General features: G+C 52.2%; 1 protein-coding gene across 2 annotated transcripts; it reads left to right on the top strand.

The window, feature by feature from the left end:
- The first annotated feature begins 770 nt into the window (after positions 1–770).
- Positions 771–19,814, top strand: CSF1 (colony stimulating factor 1). Of its 2 annotated transcripts, none has more exons than XM_084756206.1 (9): positions 771–1,324; positions 4,450–4,569; positions 5,728–5,790; positions 7,300–7,470; positions 10,723–10,870; positions 11,990–13,017; positions 13,628–13,680; positions 13,964–14,022; positions 17,727–19,814. In XM_084756206.1, exons 1-8 carry the CDS (start codon positions 1,286–1,288, stop codon positions 14,007–14,009), a joined length of 1,668 nt encoding a protein of 555 aa, XP_084612332.1. In that variant the 5' UTR covers positions 771–1,285; the 3' UTR covers positions 14,010–14,022; positions 17,727–19,814. The 2 variants fall into 2 exon arrangements, with proteins under 2 accessions (XP_084612332.1, XP_084612331.1); XM_084756205.1 differs by lacking the exon at positions 17,727–19,814 and adding an exon at positions 14,810–15,436 and having other exon boundaries at positions 1,211–1,324.
- Positions 19,815–23,932: the final 4,118 nt, after the last annotated feature.

The raw sequence follows: 23,932 nt of genomic DNA, 5'->3' as shown, positions 1-23,932 counted from the left end.
TTAGAGGGACCAGCCTGAGCAAAGGCATATGGGAATAGATTTATTTGCTCAGAGCTAGTGCAAGGGATGGGAAGGCTAAGTGACAAGAGGTACTTCTTTGAGACCAGGCCACACATCTGGGCATAGAGGGGTTGAAACGCATCGGAATCAAAACAAATGGAAAGAAGAAAAAAGTCCTGATGTTGGCAATACACTTAATAGGCTCCTTTTATAGATTCATTTTCACGTAAAGACAAAATGTGATTGTCTTCATAAACGCATTTCCAACAGCTTTGAGGGAAACCTAGGGCCCAGTGCACCAGCCTTTCCATCTCAGCTGGGTTTGGCAGCCCAGGAGCAGGGGACCAGCCAGCCAGCCTTTGCATCATTCGTGGGTCAAGCACCTGACGTGCCTCCTGGCACAGACTACAGAACTACCCAGCTAGTTGTCACTGGACTAGGTCCCTCCTCTCTTGGCCAGGTAGCTGGATCGCTCCCCACAGCCAGGGGACAGGACGTTTAGCAGATTCCTTGAAAGGTGCGTAGGAAGGAGCAAGCCAACCTGTAAACCTGTTGCGTTGGGCTCCATGAAGGGGTTGAAAGAAGCTGCAGCAGAGAGACCTCAGTCTTCCGTGGTTGGCCCATCCCCATACAAGACCTTCTCAATGCACTTTGTCCGTTTTCGGGCCTAGAGGGAAAGTCCCTAGGGACCAGCATTAGACAGAGGGCAATCCCACGGGATTGACAGAGTGGCTGAGCACAGAAGGAAAGGCTGTGCTTGTCTAGAGCTCAAGAAGGGAGGGGGAGGGCAGTGGAGCCCTGGTTACTTTGCTGAATCCTGCGGAGCTAGCACAGCCACGGCGCGACTGGGAAGAGAGCTAGCTTAGCGGGGACGAACAAGCGGCCCGCTTGGGGGAAGGGAGGCGGCGGCTCGGTGGGCCTCTGGGGTGTAGTATGTGTCAGTGGCTGTGAGTGTGTGCGTGTGTTTGTGTGTTCGTGTGTGTGTGTGTGTGTGTGTGTGTGTGTGTGTGTGTGTGTGTGTCTGGCGGAGGGCCAGGGTGATTTCCCATAAACCACATGCCCCGCCAGCCCGCCCGCTTAAAAGGCTGTGCCGAGGGCTGGCCAGCGAAGCTCGGCCAGGGGAAAGTGAAAGTTTGCCTCTGTGCTCTCGGTGTCGCTGCCGCTCTCTGCATCCCGGGACAGCGGCGTGGCCCTCGGCCGGGGCGCAGCCTCTCCAGCCACCAAGGAGCGAGGGAGCGAGCGAACCAGGGCGGCCAACACGCCGGGCCGGGACTCAGCTGCCCGTATGACCGCGCGGGGCGCCGCGGGGCGCTGCCCTTCATCGGTAAGCTGCGACCGCGGTGCAGGGCCCGGGCCGGGCTGGGGCGGGAGCTCTGCAGCAAGCAGCAGGCGGCTTGGCGCGGCCCTTCGGAGAAGACAGCCGTTTCACGCCGGCAGCCCAGGAGGCTCGGCCCTGGGCTCTGTCTTCCTAACTGCTTCTACGCTAGGGCTGAGGCCCGCTGCCGTTTAACTGCTGCTCCTGGGACTACAGCGCTTTGCGTGGTAAATGGAAGGCTGCTCACCCCATTGCACAGAGGAGAACACTGAGCCACCCACAGGCAGGAGAAAGAGAGAGAAGGGTTCTCAGCATTTGGCGTAGTGTCTGCCAGTATTATCAACCGGTCTCCAGGTTCCGAATGACAAGAGACCCGAGTTGTTAGCATCACCTCCAGGAGGCATCTTTTCGGCTGTTGCACATGTTTCTAGGCCCCAATTGGGAGTGGGCTTTATAGGTTGGGGTCACTCAGCTTTATGCCAGGACCCGTGCTGAGCAACCTGTTGGGCATGCGGCTACTTGCTCCAGCCAACGGATGTGCAGTACAGGAGCTGTTAGGATCTGGGGTGGCCGTTCAAGGGAACACAGCCTGAATCTTCTTTTCTCGAAGAATTTGGTTCAATGAGATGGGGCTGTTCTGGGCTCTGGCGCTGGCTGGAGAACGTGGAAGGAGAGTTGGTAGCTGCAGAGCGGCCGAGAGCTTGCTCGGAAGTGTCTCCGATAGTGGCAGCGGGTGAAGCTCGTACAGAGTGCAGGGTGCAGGGTGCAGGGTGGCACTTTCAACGAACAGCAAGTGGGGGTTGCTTCTGAGGAGAGTGAGAAGCAAAAACCCAGAGGGCAGGAACTGAAGAACCTGCGATGGGCAGAGGTGAGGGCTGCAGGTGTTTGGGCGGAGAGTGAAGTCCACAGGGAAGGAGGGCCCAGCTGAGCGGCGGGAGATGGGGGGGGTGGGGGGGGTGGGCACGGATGGGGACAACAAGCAAAAAGAAGGGAAAACCAGAGGAAAGAAAAGGGGGCCAGAATTCGGCAAGATCAGTTGGAGGGTCCGGTCAGGCCGTGTGGCTGCAGAGACCTGACTGGGGAATGGAATGTGGTGGTGGTGTCTTGAAGGGCTCTGAGACTCAAGCAGTTTCCTTCCAGGGCTGCTCCCATAGTCGGAGGCTGAAGCCGTGTGGGTGGGAGGAAGAAGCAAGCCAGGAAGAGCCTGTCCAGCCAGATGCAAGCTAGAGGGTTAACCCTTGGGCTTCCATCTGTATCCGTGTCTACGGCAGCACTGGGGTTACCGATTCAGGAGTGGTCATCTTTCAAACCGGTCTCTCATCTAGTGCGTTATTCCCCTGCGTGATTGAGATGCCACGCAAGCCCAGGGAGCCCCAAAGTGTTGTCTTCACCTTACTATCTTCAAACATCCATGCCCTAAAGTTCTAGAAGTGAGCTCTTCCTGAACATCTCCAGGTCCTTTCCTCCACACACCATGGGCAGACAGCCCGGACAGCCAGACAGCCTGGGCCAGAGTTATCTTCTGCACAGTCATTTCCTTTAACAGGTCCTGAGCCTGGGGTTCTGGAGATCTGGGCTGCCGTTCCCACCCAGAGCTAACTTTCCACTTGCCCGATAGTGCAGTATCATCCTATGGCAGTCTGTGTCTTCTTCCACACTTTGCCTCTGAGGTCAGGCCAGAACTTAACAGCCCTGTGCTTAATGGCATGGGCAACCGGCTGCCTCTTCTCTTAACCCCCATCACCAGCTGTCACTCTCTAAGGCCTCGCTGCAGTCTCTCTTCCCTCCTGGATGCCCAGCCAATGCTGCCTTTCCTCCCTGGTACGCACTAGCAAGGCTTTGGGCGTTTAGATGTAAACCAGCGTTGTTATGGACTGTTTCATAGCCTCCCCGTGTTTTTCCAATGTGCTCCTGTTTGCAGCATTTGTCTCATCATCTGGACTATTGGGGCAGAGCCCAGATCAAGGAGGGTGCCAGCCATCACTCCACCCTGCCAGCATTTCCCTGAATTGGGGGGCATCAGCTGCCAGGATGCTCAGGGATGGCAGCCTCAGGCCAGGGAGAGGAAGCTCAAGAGTCCCTCTGCCCAGGGCTGGCATCTCCCTGGATGCCTTATTAGAACCTGCAGGGCTGAAAGGATCTTGGGGAGGAGGAGAAAGGAAAAGGAAAAAAGGAGAAAGGAAAAAAGGAGAAAGGAAGACCAAGTCAGGTGTCGGGAGCCAGATCTGTTACTCTAGAGATGGGCAGCCACTGGACCGGGTGGGTGTTTGATGAAAGGGAGACAACTTCCTTGCTGTAGCAAGTTTACTGACTAGATGAAAGCCTGACTAGATGAAAGACAGGCAGGTGCCAGCAGTTGGAACACACCATTGTCTTTGATTAGTCAGTTGGACTCTTCTCGAAGTGCAAGTTCAAGGTTCCAGGAGGTCTCCAACTTGGGTTGAGTTCCCAGTGCTCCCTCCTGGTGTTTCCCCCTATAGAGCCAGACCTGTGGAATCAGGGGGGAGGTAGGCACCAGGGGCAAAGAGTGTTTCTTGTGTGCAGTCTGAAAGCTAGTGTCTGATCACAAACTTAAAGCCAGTTTACAAGGTCTCAGTGTTAAAGTTGAAAGGACAGACAATCCTGCCCTTGAATTTCTCAGTCACTAATATGTACACTGGTTGGCACACAATTAGCATTGTCATTAGAGATTCTCTGTAAGCTGGAGAGATGCCTTAGCATTTAAGAATACTTGTTGCTCGTGCAGTGGACCCAGGTTCAAATCCCAGCACCCACTTGGTAGCTGACAGCCATCCATACCTCCAGTTTCAGGGGATTCCAAGAGGCATGCACATGGCGTGCAGGCAAAACTTTCATAAACACAAAACAAAAATAAGTAAGCCTTTTAAAATGGCTCTTTAAGAAAATTTCTCTCTGTTGCTAGGCTGGCCTGGGTTAACCTGGGAGGACTTCTTGGAGGTGACGACATTTGGGTTGTTATCAAGGGAAGAGTACGGTGGCAACCCTGGCTGATGAGAATTAATTTGGGGGGTGCTGCATAATGGGAAAGGGGCTTTGTGTTTTTGTCCTTAGTGGGACATGGGGGTAGCTGGGAAGAGGAAGCTCTGGAGAGACACGACTCCCTTCTGTCACAGACATGGCTGGGCCCCCGGCTGCTGCTGGTTTGTCTCCTGGTGAGCAGGAGTATTGCCAACAAGTCAGAACACTGTGACCAGATTATTACAAATGGACACCTACAGATCCTGCAGCAGCTGGTGAGTATAAGACCATGCCTTCTCCTCTCTGAGGAAACTGAGGCAGCAGCCAGAAGGCAAAGGCAAAGAGCAGGCAGGAAATAGAGCTATCTGGATAACAGCTATCCTGATACGTCTCTCAGTCATCTTCTCAAGGTGGGGACCTTAGGTCATCCCAACCCTGAAGCCTTGCCTTGGTCCCCTGTAGGCAGTGAGGACGGTGGGCTTCTAACTGTCTGACTGAGTTAATGGCATCTGTGAAACGTCCACTATGGGTTCTGAAAGGCTCCTTGACCATGCTCTGACTCAGAGAATCCCTCCTTTGGGAAGTCAGCCCAGTTTGCCTGCTGGGTCCAGATGGTTCATCCAGCTCCTTGGATAGGCAGATCCCCTGACAGCCTGGCACCAGGGCCCCACCCAAACTTAGATGGGAGGCTCCAGCCTAACTCCCAGCCTTCTGCCTTCACTTCCCTGATCCTTACCTCTGAGGTTAGGGTATCCTGCTCATCTGGGACAGGAAGGAGCCCAGATCCCATTCTAATAGGGTCAACAGAATCATCGACAATCCTAAATGCCATGTAGCCAGGCAGGATCCAGTTGTCATGGCTTCTGCCCCTCTCGCTAAAGAATTTATCATCTTTTGACAAGCTCAACAGAGTAAGGCCAGTTCCGGCAACCTGAACTTGGGCCCTGGAGCTGAACTTCCCGATCTCCCTTCTCAACATCACTCTTTTTATATTCAGTTTCCATGGCAGGCCAAGGTACATGAATGCCACAGCATTCTCTGATGTTTAGAACCTTGCTCCAGGGAGAGGCAGGGCAAAAGACCCAGACTCCCCAGAGCTTGGCCAGCTTCTCCTTGAATTCTTGTCATGGAGGGTGTTTACCAACTCCCAGAAAAGATCACATCCTATATTTTCCTAAAGATAATTCTTCCTTATACACACTGGATGTGAGAGTCCATAGGCCAAAGTAGAAGGCTTTTGTTCAGTCATTCGTTGTTTTTTAAAGTCCTCTGGGAAGGTACAGCTCTTCCTCTCGCTGTGGCTCTGTCATTCTGGCTTTGTTTTATGGAAGTAAATAAGTTAAGGCATCGTTCGCTCCAAAACCAGTGTCCCCATCCTGAAGCTGAGTTGACCTGTAGATGCCATGTAACCATTGGTCTGTTCTGTCTCATAGATTGACAGTCAAATGGAGACCTCATGCCAAATTGAGTTTGATTTTGTAGACCCGGAGCAGCTGGTAAGTAGCAAGTGGTTGCAAGGCCCCAGGTGCCTGAGTGATAGTCACAGCCCACAGTCAAACCCCAGGGTGGTGGCATGGGACGGCCGGACAGCAAGAAAATGAATGTGAGGGTCCCCAGGTGCTCTGAGTGTCAAGTACCAGCTTGCAGGGCTGGACAGGGTCCAGAGCTTAAGTTCTTTGCTCTTTCCTTCCTTTGACCTGGCATAAATCAGGCACTTGCCAAATGCTAGGCACGTTCCCCAGTTAATCCTAACAGTGCTACTCTGGGGCCCACAATTATTGCTTCTCACCCACACAGAGATTAAGGAGCATAGCTAGTCAAGTGATAGGTGCTGAATTTGAACCCAGAGATGTTATACCATGGGCATTTGGTTGGTTGGTTGGTTTTGTTTTAGAAGATCACATTGCCTCCTTCCACTAGGCAGAGACAGAAAGACACTCGAGCCTGGCTTTCTACCTACACCTAACTGACCAGCTACCTAATGCAGATGGTACTTCCTCCCTGCCCCTTAGGGTACAGTCCCTCCATCCTCCCCAGTCCCTTGGAAATTTTCAGGGGCTTCCTAACTGACTTCCCTGATTCTAAGATGCTCTTCATCTTACCACTAGGGGGAGCTCTCTGAAACCCCAAAGCCTTGACTTACTTCTTACCTGGCAGGCACCTGATGGCTCCAGGAGAAAGCACAGGCAGTCTAGCTCTGAGGCTTCAGTACCTACCCCACTCTAGTCTCCTTTCCCTTCTCTGCTTCATTCTGCCTCCCAGCTTCTGGATCAGCTCTTTGTGATGTCTGTCACACCTTTCCTTGTGCCCCACCCACCCCTGTGCCACACCTCTCTGGGAGTAAGAAGCCTCCCAGAAGTGCTTCCCTCTCCGAGTGCTCATGCGGTAGACGCATGCGCCTCTGTGGAAATGCCATGGCCCGCCACAGCCACGTGGCTTCATCCATTCATTCTCTTGCTCCTTCACTCAGACCTTGGCACCTGTTTACTGGATCAGACACTGGAGATACAGCGATAAAAGTAATTGCTATCTTTGAACCAACTACTGTATCCTTGGAGATAAAACCCAAGGCAACACTTTTGACAATGAGGTAGTCCTCAGTATCTCTGTATGTGAAGGGGCCATGTGGCAAAGGGCTTTTGTGGAAGTAAGCTGAGAGGAAAGAAGAGAGAGAAGGCTAAGGGGCAGAGATGTGAACCCCGCCCTTCCTGTGTGTCTCCGTTCTGAAAGCCTCGCTTCTGAAACCCAAAGCTCTCTCTAATCCGAACCCACCTTTCCTTCACTCTAGCCCAACTCTCAGTTATAGTTGACTTAAAGAAAGAGAATGAAAGACAAGCCATGGGTACCATTATCCTCATCACCAGGGTTGTGTGTCCTCTTCTCAAGAGTACAAGATGGCAGGCTGCAGGGTGCCCCTATCTGCCTAGGGTGCGGTCATCCCATATAAAGCCTTGGTTCCCAGGCCACCTTGGCCAGGTCCTAAGCTCCTGGTTCCTGCATTCCAGGATGACACCGTTTGCTACCTTAAGATGTCATTTCCTCTGGTGCAAGACATAATGGATTACACCATGCGTTTTAAAGACAACACCCCCAACGCCAACGCCACCGACAGGCTCCAGGAGCTCTCTATGGGACTGGCCAGATGCTTCACCAAGGACTATGAAAAGCAGAACAAGGTAGGGTGGTTCTGGGGCTAGAGCACCAGGGAAAGGGCAGAGGGAGGATGCAGAGGTCCCCCCACCTCCATAGGCTTGCCTTGCCTGAACCTCACTCACTTCCTCACTCACACACTCATGTCTTTACTCCATCCACCCTCACCAAGCACTCCTTAGAAGGCACAGCGCTGGACCCTGATGATATCCTTGTAGCAAGAAATCCCCGGTCCCCACCCTCACAGGGCTTATAGTCAAGCGAGGTAGGCAGCGGTCAAATGATGGTACCTGTAAACATAATCAGAAGGACTGTTCATCCATTTAGCAAAACCTTACTGAATAACCGTTGTGTATCAAGTACCGTTCTAGACATCAGGGGATAGATACGATCAAAAAAAAAAAAAGGAGGGGGCGCAAAAACCAAAACCAAAACCAAAACACTCCACCCACACTCATGAAAGAGAAAGGATGCAGAGACAGTTAAACAAGTACGTGAATGGATGCTGGTAGCAAGAGCATTGGGGAGGTACAGACTGAGGAGATGAGTGAGAGGAGCAAGAACCTGAGACACTGAAGGTGCAATAGGGAAGGCTAACTTAGTGAGGATGCAGAGGAGGGGAGACAACGGCAGGCTCGGAAGTACCAACACTTTAACTGGAGCTCCAGCATGAGTAAGAACAGGCAGAACCACGGATGAAAAAAGAAATCCCAGAGTGAGGGCTGCTGTGCTCAAGCCCCAGGATGGCCAGAACGCTTCGCACTCAGGAACCCAAACGGGGAAGGGGGGGGGGTCAGCCTGCCCAGTTATGGGATGTGGAGGAGAGAGAGAAAAGTCAGGAGGCACGCACCATTCAGGCTGTCAAAGAGGCGAAAGAAGCCACCATAAGCGAGTGAATGGCACCATGTCATGTATGATGATGTAAGACCACTCTGGCGGTGGACGGGAGAGTGGGGGCGGGGCAGCATGAGGCTCACTCAGCCAAGAGATGGTGGTCGCTTGAATCAGAGTGGTGCAGGAAAAATGAAGGTGAGTGGACGCGATCCCTCAAGACAGATAGAGCTTGATGCTTCCCTACTATAGTAAAGGGAAAGGGTGAGACAGGGTGCTTTCATCTCAGGTCCCCAGAGATCTCACTGATGTCAAAACAAAGGATGACCCCAGGCAGAGTAGGTTTGCGGGAGGAGCTCAGTTTCATGTGGGGCACATCAGACAGCTGCAGGAGTGGGTCATAATTGTGAATGCTGGATACATAGACGCCACAGAACTGTACAGCCCTGCCCACTGGGAGATGAACGGGTCCAGGACCCAGAAGGAAAAGTAGCCTGAGGTAGGAGAAGTGAGAGAGGACGGCACCTCAGGGTTTCCGGATGGAAAGAGGCAGCAGCTTTTATCAAACAGGGCTGAGAAATAGAATAAGATAAGGGGTGAAAGTGTCCGTTGGTCCGTTTGATTTGGCAGCGTGGCAGATGCTGTTAGTGGCAGTTCAAGGAGAAAAGAAAGAGAGGAAATAGAGACCGCACAGCAGAGGAACTTCACTCCACAGGGGCACAGAAAACCAGAGTATGTGCAGTGACTGTATGGTTGGGGGAAGGATGGTTCTTTACCAGGCAGGCAGGGGACCTATGTTTTCCCAACATTTAAAGTGCCAGCGAATCACCTGGAGAACTTACGGGGAATGCCGAGTCCCAGCGCACACCACTGGGGACTCAGTTTTCCTGAGCCCACGGGTGAGCTTGGGAATTTGCATTTCGAGACGCTGCCCCACCAATGGTTGAGATAGAAGGTCCTTGGACTCCCTAGGCTGGGTGACTATTCTCTCTGCATGCCGAGCGGCAGCTTAGAGGGAAGGCAGAGAGGAAAAGATCAAGGGGCCAAGTCCAGCCGCACTGCTCAGAGAAGGATTCTGAGCTCCTGCCCCATGGGCACCTTCATGTTGTAAAAAGCTTGGCTGCCAGGGGTCTAGGTGAGGATGCCTGGTTTCTTTTATAGCATATTAGGTCAGATTTGAGGGGAAATGCTTTCTAAAGACACAGGCAGGACAGAGCCTGCTGGCCTGCTTCACAGCTCTTAGGAGAGGCTGGGATATTGCTGTTCTGATGTCACAGACAAGGAGATGAATTCACATAAAGCAGTTAATTTGTTTATTGTCACTTGGCTGCTGAGTGGTGATGCCAAGCCCAAGTCTTTTCGCTCATTTATCTGTCTAGTAAGTGTTTATTATAAGCCTGCTATGGGCAGGTTGGGGAGACGGGACGCAGTGATGTAATCACGACCTTTACACTAGCATTGGAAAACCTATTGTTCTTCCCTGAATAGCTCAGAAAGGGAATACTTAGCATTCTGGAAATAGGCCATAAGCAATACTATAATCACACATAGGACAGCGCGCTGTGAAAGGGGCAGTGGGCCCAGCCCAGAACCCCAAGGCACTGCAGTATGTAGAAGGAGCAGCTGGTGAGGTGGGAAGAACCCAGGAGGGTGCAGCTTCTCAGAGCTGCAGTGCCTGTGGGTGTGAGCACCTGGACCAAGTGCAGACCAGAGAAAGCACTCAGCAGGCAGGCCAGGGCATCTTTGGAACTTCCTTCAAATTCCGGCACCAGACGAGGACCTCATCTCCTCTGGCCTTCCCGGGGCTGCTCTCTACACCATACCACCATGATCTTTCTAAACTTCAAGTTTTGTGCCGTGTCCCACCTCCCCGGCAGTTTTCCAGTTTCCTGTTGGCTCTGTGGATAAAATTACAAGTTCCTGTCAGGGTCAACAAGTTCCTGGCCTTGGCAGAGCCCTTTCAGCTGCTTCTTATGCCATGTTCCTCCCAGATGGCAGCACTGCAGCCTTCCAGCCTTCTTTCACTCTTTTGGCAACCTTCATCTTCCTCACCCCCGCCTCCTGCTCTTCTCTTGTTCATCTCTCAGCTGTTCGTTTGGAGATCTTCTCCCTGGGTCCTCGTTTACCTCCCTTCGTATGGTTCGGGACCCTTTCTTGGGACCCAATGTACTCGTAACAATATGTTTAGTGCTAGCGTCTGCCTGACTCAGTGCCCAGCTTGGCCGTTTCGTGATGCCCAGGTAGATTACCATACGCTTGGCATTTAAATATGTATTAGATGGATCTGTGGATAAATGACTTAGCTCTAAGTCTCTCAGGACTGATACTGCTGCAGAGCAGGGGGGTGGGGGGGGAGCTATGTGAGAAAGCCTAAGAGACTTTGACAAGGGTCATAGCGAGGAGAAGCCCGTGTTGTGCTGATCAAAGGGCCCCCACTCTCCTTCCAGGCCTGTGTCCGAACTTTCCATGAGACCCCTCTCCAGTTGCTGGAGAAGATCAAGAATGTCTTTAATGAAACCCTGGATCTCCTTGAAAAGGACAAGAATGTTTTTAGCAAGAACTGCAGCAACAGCTTTGCAAAGTGCTCCAGCCAAGGTAAGCATGGCAGGGGCCAGCTACAGGGAGGGTGTGTGCAAGGTGAGATGTGGGGCTAGGGGGGATCCCAGAGGCAGCCTGGCTGCAAAGTGTGTTTCTGTGTTTTTTTGTGTGTGTATTTATGTGGCTTCGTGTACCTCAGGGTCCTGTGCACATGTCTTTGCTGACATGTGTGTGCATGTACTCTGACTTATGCCTGCATGTACTGGCTCACTGCCTTACTTCATGGGGCAGCATCGAGAAGGCCCATGCTGGTGGCTGAGATGGTAGTGAGTGGGAAGGGGGGACCTCTCTCAGAAAGCCATGTAGGCACTCGGCTCTGCAAATGGCGGAAGGAGTGGGGGGTTCCGTGGAAAGAGCAGGTGCTCCATCTGGCACTCAGGGCCCTTGCTCCAGGAGCCCTGCTGCAAAGCTCCAGGATAACTTGGCTCCAGAAGTCCCCCGGATGCCTTGGATGTCCCCTCAAGGGACAAGGCTGAATTTGAAGCCTGAACATCATTCAAACTCTCTCTACCTGCTCGCTCTGCGTGTTCTCGTCTCTGCATCCTGTGCCACGTGTGTCCTACATTCAGCCTCAGTCCCCAAGGCAGGAGCTAAGGTCCTGCATCCGGACAACAGCCAAGTCCAGCCTTAGTGCTTCAATCCCGAAGTCCCGAACTTTGGCTGCCTCCCAGCCCCGGCCCTCTCCTGTCTGTGGCTGTGGCTGTGGTGGCTCGGCTCCTGGCTGTGCATGAAACCAGTGTCTTGTGTTAATCTGGGAGCTGTTTATTGCTCAGCACCCTGGCCTGGCAGCTGCTTACCCCTGGCTTGGTCTCCAGCCAGCGAGAACCCCAATACACTGTCCTATTGTCTTCCTCACCCCCAAGTCCTGTTCTGTTTGTCTGTACCTCGCTTTTGGTTCCTAGTCCATGGTACCTCTTGCCTGATTTCTGTGTCATGAGCACTTATTACTGCCCTGCCCTCTCCTCAGCCGCAGGGCTGGGTTAAGAGAAGAGGGACCCCCTTCCCACACCCCGGGGCCATATCTCCCTCTTAGCCTCTCTGGGGGAGCTGTGCTGGAGGCTGGTGACTCTATCTCCTCCCCATATTTCTCTCTCCCCCTCTCTGTGGTTCTTTCAGATGTGGTGACCAAGCCTGATTGCAACTGCCTGTACCCTAAAGCCACCCCTAGCAGTGACCCGGCCTCTGCCTCCCCTCACCAGCCCCCTACCCCCTCCATGGCCCCTCTGGCTGGCTTGGCTTGGGATGATTCTCAGAGGACAGAGGGCAACTCCCTCTTACCCAGTGAGCAGCCCCTTCGCACAGAGGACCCAGGCAGTGCCAAGCAGCGACCACCCAGGAGTACCTGCCAGAGCCTCGAGTCACCAGAGACCCCAAAACATGAGGATGGGCTCACTGAGGAGTCACAGCCTCATCCTTCTGCAGGGGACCCCATCCCCGGTGTGGAAGACATTCTCGAATCTTCACTGGGCACTAACTGGGTCCTGGAAGAAGCTTCTGGCGACGATGCTAGCAAGGGGTTTTTGACACAGGAAGCAAAGCTTTCCCCCTCCAAGCCGGTAGGGGGCAGCATCCAGACAGAAACAGGCAGATCCAGGGGCCTCTCAGCATCTTCTCCACAACCTAAATCAACAGAGGACCAACAGCCACCGGATGCTACAGACACCCCATTGCCAGAGGTGAACCCTATGAGACCCACAGGCCAGACACAGAATCATACTCCTGAGAAGACAAAGACGGACGGCTCATCTATGCTGCCTGGAGACCACCAGGAGCCAGGCTCTCTCCGCATTGCGACACTGAGTCCCCAAGGCTTCAGCAACCCAGCCACCGCCTTTGCTCAGTTACCGCTTCCCAGAAGCCACTCTTGGGGCAGTGTGTTGCCCCTTGGGGAGCTCGAGGGCAAGAGAAGTACCAGGGATCGAAGGAGCCCCGCAGAGCTGGAAGGAGGACCAGCAAGTGAGGGGGCAGCCAGACTTGTGGCCCGTTTTAACTCCATTCCTTTGACTGACACAGGCCATGTGGAGCAGCGTGAGGGGCCCTCTGACCCCCAGATCCCTGAGTCTGTCTTCCACCTGCTGGTGCCGGGCATCATCCTGGTCTTGCTGGCTGTCGGGGGCCTCCTGTTCTACAGGTGGAAGTGGAGGGTAAGGAGAACCCCAGGAGAGGAGGGCATCCTATGAGGCTGGGTAGGGTACAGGCTGGAAGACAACAGGTTCCACAGTTCCTGGAAGGTGGGGATGACAGCCCATAGGGTAGAAGATGGAGATGGAGTGTGGCTTTGAGAATCAGAAGGTGCCAGATATGGTAGCGGTTGTGTGCATTTAACCCAAGCAATCCAGGGGCAGAGCCAGGCACATCTCTGTGAGTATAGGCTAGCCTCATCTACTGGTCTACATAGCAAGTTCTGGGCCAGCCAGAGCTACATGGAGAGATCCTGTCTCAAAAATCAATCAATCAGTCAATCAAGAGGTCTCCAGCCTCATGATCACTGAGAGGGGATGAAAACAGAACGGTGTAGAAAAGAAAATTCTTGAACAACCAAGTGGAGAGTGAAGGAAGGGGAGAGGGGGAATGCTGTTCTTGGAGCTTGAGGGCCCGTAGGTGATGTTCTACATGGGAGGGAACAGGAGAAGGAGCACCCAGCCCAGGAATCTTCCTCAGCTGTGCATGCTTTGTGGCAGTGGGAGGAATTCTCTCTCAGGAATGCTTGGGGCATGCGAGCACCTCAGTAAGACGATGCTTTCTCTTCCCCAGAGCCATCGAGAGCCGCAGGCATTGGATTCTTCTGGGGGGCGACCAGAGGGCAGGTAAGCCGTTGGAGTGGGGCTCTAGGAGGTGATGTCTGCTTGTCTGGACACACAGTTCCCCTCTAGATTGGAAGAGGGGTGTCTGTTTTCCCCTTGCCCTAAGGCAATAGAGCTGCAGAGGAGGCTGGGTAACAAAGAAAGAACTGCCTACCTAGAGTTAGGTGGTTCTGGGTCTTCTAAATCTGAGATGGAACCCATGGGCAGGGTTAGGGATAAGCTAGGCGGTCCCCTCAGTCCCTTGCTCCTGCTGAAGTCTTATATCAGCCTTGTGTTCTGCTTGCAGCCCCCTGAACCAGGATGAGGACAGACAAGTGGAGCTGCCGGTGTAGAAAGCATTCTAAGGTAAGGTTCTGATTTTGATATCTCTCTATCCCCAAAAGAAAAGAAACTCTCTCCAGCCACCCTCCCCTGTTGTAGAAGCCACCCCACTCCCAGAGGCCCACACACTTGACTTCTCTTTTGCCTTACTCCCGGTTCCATTCACTCTTCATCAGGTCTAGCTAGGCCCCTCTCTTCCAGACCTCAGGTCTCCCCTTGCTCCTGCGTCCCCTCCCCCGCAGAGACTAGTTACGGCCACCTCTGCGTTATGTTTCTATAGTTGCTGTTGGCTACATTCAATCCCAAAGCAACCACATTCCTCTAATGAGGCTTTTACAAGGTCTTTACTCCCCCTGGGGAATTTTCATTAGCCTCTGCTGCGTGGCCGCCAGCCTCTTCAAACACAAGCATTCCCAGCTTGGTGAGGAGCATCCACTTCTTGCCAGGCTGTGCCTCACTTGGTCCCTGCTCCTCAGCCAACGGTTGCTGCCTCCCTGTTTTAGAAGCATGGTGCCATAGAAATTTAGTCTTGGGAAAGCTGTCAAGAGGTCATTTGGTCTGTGTCCCAACCTACAAGGGCTACTCTGCATCCCCAAGAGGGAGTCAGCCAGCTTTCTGCCACATATTCCAGTTCCAGGCACGTTCCCTGCATGCCAGTCTGTTCAGCTCCACACAACACTGGGGGAAATTCCTTCCATATGCTGGCATGAGGCCTGATATTTAAAGTCAGCTATTCATGTCTCCTTTATGAATTCTCTGTGTTAAGTGTGGCCAAGCCCCTCAAACATTCCTTATATGATATGGTTTTCAGACCCCTCACCATCCTGGACACACTCGTTTGTCAATGTCCCTCTGAAAATGTGGCGCCCATCCCTGGACACAGTGCTCCAGATGTTGTCTGACCAGCTCAGAGTACAGTGGGACTGTTGCCTTCTTTGATCTGGACAGGACTCTTCTACTCGAGCACGTTAAGATCACGTTAGTTCTAACAGCTGCATCATATATTTTCACATGTTGAGCTTGTGGTCTATTAAAAACCCCAGTTACATTTCCCATGAGCCTCTGTCCAGCAGACCTTCGCCATCCCATACTTGGACCTTTTAAGCCAAAGTGTAGTTTATGCTCACCTTTGTAAGAAACTGCTTGTTGTTTTCTGCCCGTGCCCTGAGCCTACAGAAAGTGTTTTAACTCCCAGTTCGGTCACTTCATAACTCCTGGTTGTTTCCCTGCACACTGATGAGTGTCTTTTGCTGTCCTTGCCTACAATGTTGATGGATATGTGGCTTGTATTCTTCCTCTCTGAGCCTAGCCTACACCAGCCTATTGGGAAGCTTTCCCTTCCCTCTCCATGTCCCCCTGGTTGCTCTTTTAATTTATATCCCTTCTGCCCTTTTGTATATGGCTGATGTTATATCAATCCACACACAGTTGAATGTTGTTTTGCATATTTTAAATGATAATTTATGTGTATATGTGAACTTTGTACTGCTAAGAAGATTGTAAGCTCCTAGAGAGCAGGAACTATTTTTTTTCTGCACTTCGTTTTCCATCCTGGGTTCTAGTACAGACAGGGCCCCTCCATCCTTGTCAAAACTTTAGCAAATGTTGGTGGCTGGTTTCAGGTCTGAATTACCAACTATCGCTGGCCAGATTTCTCTAACTGACTGCCTTCTGGCTGATCAGCTAACCAACTAATGCTGGTCAGATTTCTCTAACTGACCGGCCTTCTGGCTGACCAACTAACCAGCTAACTAATCATCCTGCCAGCTGGTTGGCTCACCACTCGACCAACTAGCTAGTAACTACTTAACTGGCTAGTCTTGATTGATGATCTGACTGGCTAACTAGCTGGCAGAGTGCTTAGTTGACTTGCTGACTGACTAGATAGCACACTGGCTGTGTGACCCTTTCAGAGTTCCAGTTATACCTCTTGCCACATGTAAACAAACTGTCCCATGTGCAGCGTGATGTGTCTGGGACCCCTTCTCCAGACAGAAATGCTCAGAGCCAGGGGACTTTATTTGGATAAAAGCAAGCGGCAACCCATATCCCGGGGTCCCACTTGGCAGTAGGGTGGGTGGAGGTGGGGAGCTGGCTCATTGGAATGGCTGCAGGAAGGACCCAGAGCCTCTCAGAACTGAATCAAAGAGTGGAGGTTGCTGAGGACTTCGGGGTTCAGTGCTGTGCCACCTTACCAAGGGACATCAGTTTTCCTCCTCCTCCCTGCCACCTGTATGACCTTGCCATCTGCCCTGAGTTCTCTGTACCCAATTGTCCTTTCCCTGCCTCCTAACTCTCAGACCTAGCCAAGATTTCAAGTTTCCCACCTCAGGATTTCAAGATCTTGTTCCGTGGGTCCAGATCTAAATTGGTCCTCATGCCAGGCTCCAGGAGCCAGTGGGAACTGAGTCTATGGGAACCGGGCCAGATTGGCCAGTCCTCTGATGAGGAGAAGTGGGGACTAAGGGAGGATCGCTACACTGCAGAAAACTCAGGCCCTCAACCCCAGGAAGCTGGGAGCTGGGTCACAGGCTAAAGCATGCCCTCTGGGGCCTTCTAACCCAGTAGGTCCTAGCCCAGCCTGTGGCCTGGCTGGACCAGCATGGCTCGTGTCCCATTTACAGTCCTTCTTGTTTCCACTGCAGAGCATGGGAATGGGCTGGGAGCCAGATGCTGTAGGTCTCATCTTCCTTCCTTACCCATCACAGGCTTGACCAGTGGGCCTTGTGGACATTAGTGGGGAGGCGCCACTCAGGGCCCAAAGTCAAACTGTTGGATGGAGTCCAGGGGATTTCTGCTGTGGAACAAAGAGTTCCGAGGAGGCTGGGCAAGGGGACAAAGATGGGGGTGGGGTAGGGAGAGGGCAGGTCCCTCGCTCCCATGGATGATAAGAGGCAAGTCCCTCATCCCATCTGGGAGGAGGCTGGGCTACTCAGGGTGACCGTGCCTGTTGACAGGCTGCGCCCTCCATTTTCCTGGCATTGCCTCTAGCCTCTGTCCCTCAAGCTCAAGTTCTTTCTATTCAGTTGCCTTTGCCCGAAGAGCTTCTGTGCAGACCCCACTCTGAGGAATGGGTGGAGGAGAACATGAAAAATTCTTTGCTAGAGTTGGCAGAAATCACCTTAGTTCCTTAGTCTGAGACTAGTGAGATGGACTTACCTGAGGAGGGACCTAGTAGGGGCACTCAGGAGCTTGTCCCCTGTTCCCATCTGCTTGACCTAGTAGGGGCACTCAGGAGCTTGTCCCCTGTTCCCATCTGCTTGACCTAGTAGGGGCATTCAGGAGCTTGTCCCCTGTTCCCATCTGCTTGACCTAGTAGGGGCATTCAGGAGCTTGTCCCCTGTTCCCATCTGCTTGACCTAGTAGGGGCATTCAGGAGCTTGTCCCCTGTTCCCATCTGCTTGAGCAGTAGCCCCTCTTGGCCTAGGCCTCCTCCAGTCCCATTCCCTCATTTTGTGGCTACTAGTTCCCCAGGAGGAGAGGTGGGAGGTGAGGCCAGTCTGGCCAGAGGCTTGGACTGCTACCAGACAAAGCTGCCTAGTTTTCTCTGTGGTGTCTGGGGTGGCCTGGAGGGCCAGGGAAAGGACCAAAGGAAGTCTTGCCTGAAGCCATCCAACAGCCCACAGGAATGTCTCACCTCCCCCAACCATGTCCTCAGCGACCCCCGCCTCCCCCCCCCCACACATTCCCCCTTGCTCACCAGCCTTCTTCCCTTCTCTTCCCTACAGCTGGGCACACAGGACTATCTCTTTATGGAAGGAGACACTATGGGACTGTCCACCAGCATGCTCTCCTGCCATCTTCCTGGGAATGTGGCCTGCCACCCCCAGAGCTCCTACCTACCAAGACTGGACGAGAGCAGCTTTGATGGGGGTCTTTCAGTCTTAACCCTCAGACTCTCAACTCACTGAGAGAGGGCTGGAGGATGCCCCCTACATACTGCAACTATTTATTGTGGGCCCTGGAGGCTCCTTGCATTGGCGGAAGGCCAGCTTGCCAGCTCAGGACCCTTTCGCTCAGGGCTGTACCCTCCTCTCAAAGCCAGAAGCTGGCAAGGGACCCACCAGTCTATGTGGCCCATGAGCAAATGAGAAGGAGCAGAAGAACCCTGTGCCCAGAAGACCCAACTGGTGCCAAGGAATCCCAACACAGACAGGCAAGGACCTGTTTCCCAAGAGAAGAGCCTGAGATTCAAAGGGCGGGACAGTATCCGCCCGATTTCCCGTAAAGGCATCAAGTCATGCAGCCCAATAGATGGGAAGAGGAGGCCTTTGGCTGCTTGTGCTGACAGTTTAAAAGTCTACAGCCTCAAATTGCCTGAGTGCCCTCTGCTGATAGCCAGGAAAGAGGGAGACCAGCCCTACCCTCAGGACCTGTCTGACCTGGCTCATGATGCCAAGAGGAGGACCAAGCTGTGGCTCGTCCCCTCCTGCCCACAGCCCCTGCCAGAGTTCTTTTGCCCAGCAGAGCCGCTCATGAAGGAAACCATTGCACTGTGAATACTGAACCTGCCTGCTGAACAGCCTGCCCCATCCATCCCCGTGAGCGACCATCCGTCCGAATGTTGTCCCATCTCAGCCTCTCTCCTCAGCTTCCTGCACTGAGCTGGCCTCACATGTCGACTGAGGGAGCTCCCTAAGTCCTGACCTTCCCTGACCTTCCCCTGCCTCAGCCTCTGATTGTCCAGGGTGGAGCTGTGGGAGAAGTTCCTGGGCTGCCAGTCAGAGCTGGTCTTCAGGCTGTGTTCCGTGCCCACGTTTCTGCATCTTGCACTTTGACATTCCCAGGAGGGAAGTGACTAGTGGAAGGGGAGAAAGGAAGGGGAGGCAGAGGCAGAAAGGCCACAGGCAGAGCTATGAATGAAAGTGGATCTTGAAAACGTGTGTGTACCCCTACGGTTGAAGTTGATGTCTATCCTCCAGACCCCCAGCTAACCTCCTTCCCCTGTTGCCTGCAGCCTGCAGCTGAGCAGGGTATCCTGTCACAAGCTCTGGGGTCTGAGATACATGCTCCAGCCCCACATACTTGGCCCCAGCCCCACCCTCTTCTGGCCTTTTCTCCAGACCTGACCCAGGTAGGCAGTGATACCCTGTCAGTCTCACCCCACCCTGCCATCTCTAGCCAGGCAAGCCAGGCCTAAGAGAGGGGTCAGAGAAATGGGTTGTCTACTTGCAACTCTGCTCTGTTTCCTGGGCCAGGCCCTGTCTGTGGCGACCTGGGCATGGGTGACAAGGCTCCTACTTGCCCCTTGGTCTCTTTATGCTGCTGTGTCCCCCTTTCCTGCCCTCCCTGGCTACTGGGTCCATAATCTTTCAGGCCTTGGTAGGGAGTAGGGATAGTGGTCTCTAGGCTCTACCAGCCCTGTATTGAGACAGTGGGGGAAGGACACTGGAGACTTTTACAGGAGGCTTACTCAGCCTTCTCCTTACAGACTATTTCCATGCTAGAAAATACATATTTTAAAATAGAAGGAAAAACACAGAAGAAAAAAAAAAAGGCATTCTCCTACCCCTCCACCTTAAACATGCATCATTAAAGACAGAAGAGCAAATCCAACCCATTGCAAGAAGCTCTTTGTGGGTGCCTAGTTACATCGGAGCAGGAGGAGCCCCAAATTTGCCCTTGGAGCCTCCACTGCACAGGAACCCCTTCTTTCCTCTGAGAAAGCCCAAGGGAACATTGCCTCACGAACTGTGAGACTGCGTTTTTTATACTTGGAAGTGGTGAATTATTTTATATAAGGTCATTTAAATATCTATTTAAAAAATAGGAAGCTGCTTTTATATTTAATAATAAAAGAAGTGCACAAGCTGCCATGTGTGAGTCATGGAAAAAGTTGCTTTGGGGGTGTGGGCAGGTAGAACTACTGGGTGAACCTTTGCTCTGAGATTTCTTTCAAGGTGCATGGAGGTTTTCTCCAGGTTTCAGTCTTGTTACTAAAACCTTCTGTGCTAGTGGTGTCCAAAGGTATTCATCTGCATATCTGTTTAATAGGAAAAGGACAGAAAGCAGCCAAACCTCAGGCCTGGCGGCTACCACCACCCTACCACCTCAAGCCCAGCCCAGCCCAGCCTGGGAAAAAGGCTGGTTGGGCTCTCTCCAAGGGCCCTAGGGGTCTGCAAGGAGAAATCTATCTCTAGGACCACTGATCCCCGCTGGTCAGGAGAGAGAATTGGCAGGTCCAGTGAGGTGCTGAAGCATTTAGATTCTGGTAGGCTGGAACCAGAACAGGCATAGCAGGGAGGGAACCTAGAGTCTATGTGCAAAACATTAGACCTGTTCTTCCTGCTAGAAGTGGACTTCCGGGGTGGGGGTAGGGAGACATTTTGAGATAGACCAGAGCAAGTGAAGGTCCTGGTGGGCACAAACACCTACCCCCTTGGCAAAACCGAGACAGCAGGAGCCTTCCTGTTGAGGGAAGTGTGATGACAAAGCTTCAGATGAGAGGTGTTCAACCTGGCCTCAATGCAGAGTCGTCTGGGTTGTTTCCAGAACCCTAATACCTAAAGCCCTGCCCTATATCAACACAACCAAAATCTCAGGGTGAGGCTAAGGTCCCAGGTGCCAGAATCGTTAAGATACCTCAGTGACTTAAGGGTGACCCACTGGGCACGTACTAGGGCATCAGGGCCTGGCTGCTCTCCCAGCTAGGTGGCAGAGCTGGGGTTCTACGGGCAGAGATGAGCAGTCTCATGTTGTGTAACTAACGATTTAGGACTGGAGGGCCGAGTACATGCTGGATGGTAAGATGCCCTTCATTATGGCCATCGCTGTTTTACAGGCAAGGTCAGGAACTCTGGCTGAGTTCTGAGCAGAAGGGCCCAGCCAAACCTCTAAACCTCTATCCGGACAGAGGCAGGGAAATGAATCAGAAGCAACCAGGAAGAAACCTGAGGTTAACCTCTTGCAGACTGTGGGCCTCAGCAATGGGGGTAGCAGGGACACTGGTAGGTGTCCCCTGGCCCCTTATACAAGGTTCTGAAGTCGGTGGAGGTGGTCAGTGACTATGTAAGCTCTGGAGGAAAGCCCCTATTTCTCAAGGCGAGCCCCTCTGCCAGGGGAACACATTTGTTCCTTGGGTTTCCTTTTCTGTTTCTTGAGGGTAAGGGGGTGGTCAGATTTGGCTGTCCTGGATGCTGGAACTGCTGAGAGAGCAGAGTAGCCCATGCCAGCTACTGAGTGGCTGGCCCTCCCCGTCAGCTACCACAGACCACAGAAAATCCCATGGGCCAACCGACCCCCATGGCTCTCTCAACTCCATGGCGGGTAGCTGAAAGTCAGAAGACGTTATAAATGACAGCCACTGCAGTACACTGAGTTCTGGGGAGACAGAGCCTTTTCCAAGAAGAAACACCAAAGACAAAGAACCCTGCAAAGCAAGGGCAAAGGTCGTGATGCAGAGTTGCCAAGGGGAATGCAAGAAGAAACACTTCATGCTTTTGTCACCAACGAGTAAGCCATGTCCTCCAAAGAGAGGAAAAAAAAATCTGAAGCCATAGCAAAGGGCACTGTGAAAGATACATGAAAACTTGAGTCTGAGCATGGTGATGCATGCCTGTAATCCCAGTAGTGGGGAAACTGAGTCATGAGGACCTCAAGTTCAAGGTCAGCCTAGGTGATATTAGTGAGTTCAAAACATTAAAGAGAGGGGAAAGGAGGGAAAGAGGGAAGAAAGGGAGAGACAGGGAAAAAGGAAAGAGGAAGAGAGGGAAGGACGGAGGAGAGAGGTGGGAGGGGGCGCCTATATCCCACCTACATGGGAAGGCTGTGGTTGTAGGTCAATGGTAAAGCACCTACCTAGTGTGTACAAGGCCCTGGGTTTGGTTTCCAGTACTGCAAAAAGAAAAACTTAAGGATATCAATATTTCTAAGAAGCCCCCTCCTTTGGCCTTATTTTGTATTCTGAGTCCAACTCTGAAATCGAAGAACATCCCCGCCCTTCTATATTGGTGATGCTGCTGCAATGAGACAGAGAGATGTGGGAGAGCTCCACTTCGAGCAACGCGTAGCCTCCCGGGCAGAAGGCAGCTGAGCTGAAGGAAAGCACAGAGCATAATGCTGCTGACTGAGCCAGAGGTAAAGCTGGTGCTGGAGAAAGAGCATCCTCAGGCACCCGTGCTGGAAATAGCAAGAAGAGGGAAGAGGGGGATGAGATGAAGCGGGTGGTGATGAACAAGTTGCCGCTACCAGTGTTTCTTTCCTCAAAGCATTTCATCCACCCATACACAACTTACTCCTTTTAGGGGAAAAAATGAAATATAAAGAAAGCTAAGATTTTGGTTCAACTTGACAATCTGAGTTGGATCCCTGGGAACAAACTCCTACAAGCTGTCCTCGGGCATCCACACATTCTCCCTCTCTCTCTCTCTCTCTCTCTCTCTCTCTCTCTCTCTCTCTCTCTCTCTCTCTCTCTCTCTGGCACACACACACATACACACACACTGAAATGTAATTAAAATTTTTAAGTATGTAAAGAGTTTAAAAGGCATCTAGATAGATAGATAGATAGATAGATAGATAGATAGATAGACAGATATTTAAAGTTACTCACGGAGGCAAGGATTTAACCAATCAACCACCCAGTCAAGTCTTGAGTTATTATATAAGTGGAGGTAAGAAGATGTAGGTACGGGCTGCAGAGATGGCTCAGTGGCTAAGAGCACTGTCTGCTCTTCCAACTCCCAGCACCCACGTGGCAGCTCACAACTGTCTGTAGCTCCAGTTCCAGGGGTTCTGACCCCTTCTTAATAATGCACATAGAATAAATTAAATACCATAAATTATTTTTTTATAAAAGATATAGGTGCTATAACAACTTATAATAAGGACCCTAAGCCAGGCTTACGGGAGGATGAAGGCGGAGAAGGCTGTAGAGAAAGGTTACAGGAAGAGAGGAAGTGGTTTATTCTTCCTCCTTTTCCAAGGCTGCCAACAAGATGAACCAGAAAAGCACTTACTAATTACCAGGTATGTGTGCACTCTATAAAAATGCAATCCTGTCCCCTACTACAGCCCTACAGGCCAAAGGCTAATGTCCTCTTCGACAAATATAGAAACTAAGGCTCAGAGAATCTTACTAACTCAGCCGACTCAGCAGAGTGGATAAGTGGCAAAACCTGGAGTTAAACCCAGGCCTGGGAGTATTCAAATCCCACACTCTTATCACAACACTGTGCCCAGGGAGCCATGGTGAGGGTGCTTCTTGCACAAATGGACAGCTTGGCACAGTTGGTAGGGTTGGAGAGTTGGAGGGCCCTAGCATTGTCTTTGTGTTCCACTCAGATGAACTGTACAGTCTGGAAATGACAGGAGGTACCTATAACAGACCCCTGCTCTCTTCACCTTACTGCTAACCCTAAATTTACCAGGAAAGGAAGAGGAGCACTCCTAGGTGGTGTGCCACTTCCTGGGAAAGATCTCTCTTGACCATCAGTCCCTCCTCTCCTCCTCTTGGCTTCCTTTGGGGCTTTTGTTTATCATCCATTTTCTCCTTAGCTATTACAGGCACCTCTGGCACTCCAGGCTAAGTATTGTCCCGAGTACCATCAGGGTACTGATCACTGCAGCTTACAGCATCGTTCCTGGTTTGTCTCATCTGGACTTTCTTGGGTTACCAGGCTAGAAGCTGGCTTTAGTTTGCCCAGCCAGTTCTCTGGAGAAGGTTGCCCAGGCCTGGGCTAGGATCCTTGAACGTGACATCTGGAGCTCAACACGCTCTAGATTGCAGGGCTTTGGGGGTAGGAGCAGAGCTGATGTATGGTTTTTGTTGACCCTTAAAGGGCATCATTATCTCATTATGGCTTTCCTGAGATGAGTTCCACATTGGCATGCAGGAAGTCCTCCCTGAAGAACTTTGGGCACGAAGGACACTTAGTTCAAGTCCTATGCTATGTTCAGCATACTGTATACAGTAGCAACAACAAACCTTGATTTC

This window comes from Acomys minous, assembly GCF_964271855.1.
Source record: "Acomys minous genome assembly, chromosome: 14".
NCBI classification, from domain to species: Eukaryota; Metazoa; Chordata; class Mammalia; order Rodentia; family Muridae; genus Acomys; species Acomys minous.
Note: the sequence above shows the minus strand (reverse complement) of the source record. Positions and strands in the feature narration are given on the sequence as shown.

Coding starts and splice junctions, on each gene's coding strand:
- CSF1 (XM_084756206.1), top strand. CDS start 1,286: ATGACCGCGCGGGGCGCCGCGGGGCGCTGCCCTTCATCG. Junction 5,791..7,299: donor TTGTAGACCCGGAGCAGCTG/GTAAGTAGCAAG, acceptor CCTGCATTCCAG/GATGACACCGTTTGCTACCT. Junction 13,681..13,963: donor GGGGGGCGACCAGAGGGCAG/GTAAGCCGTTGG, acceptor TTCTGCTTGCAG/CCCCCTGAACCAGGATGAGG.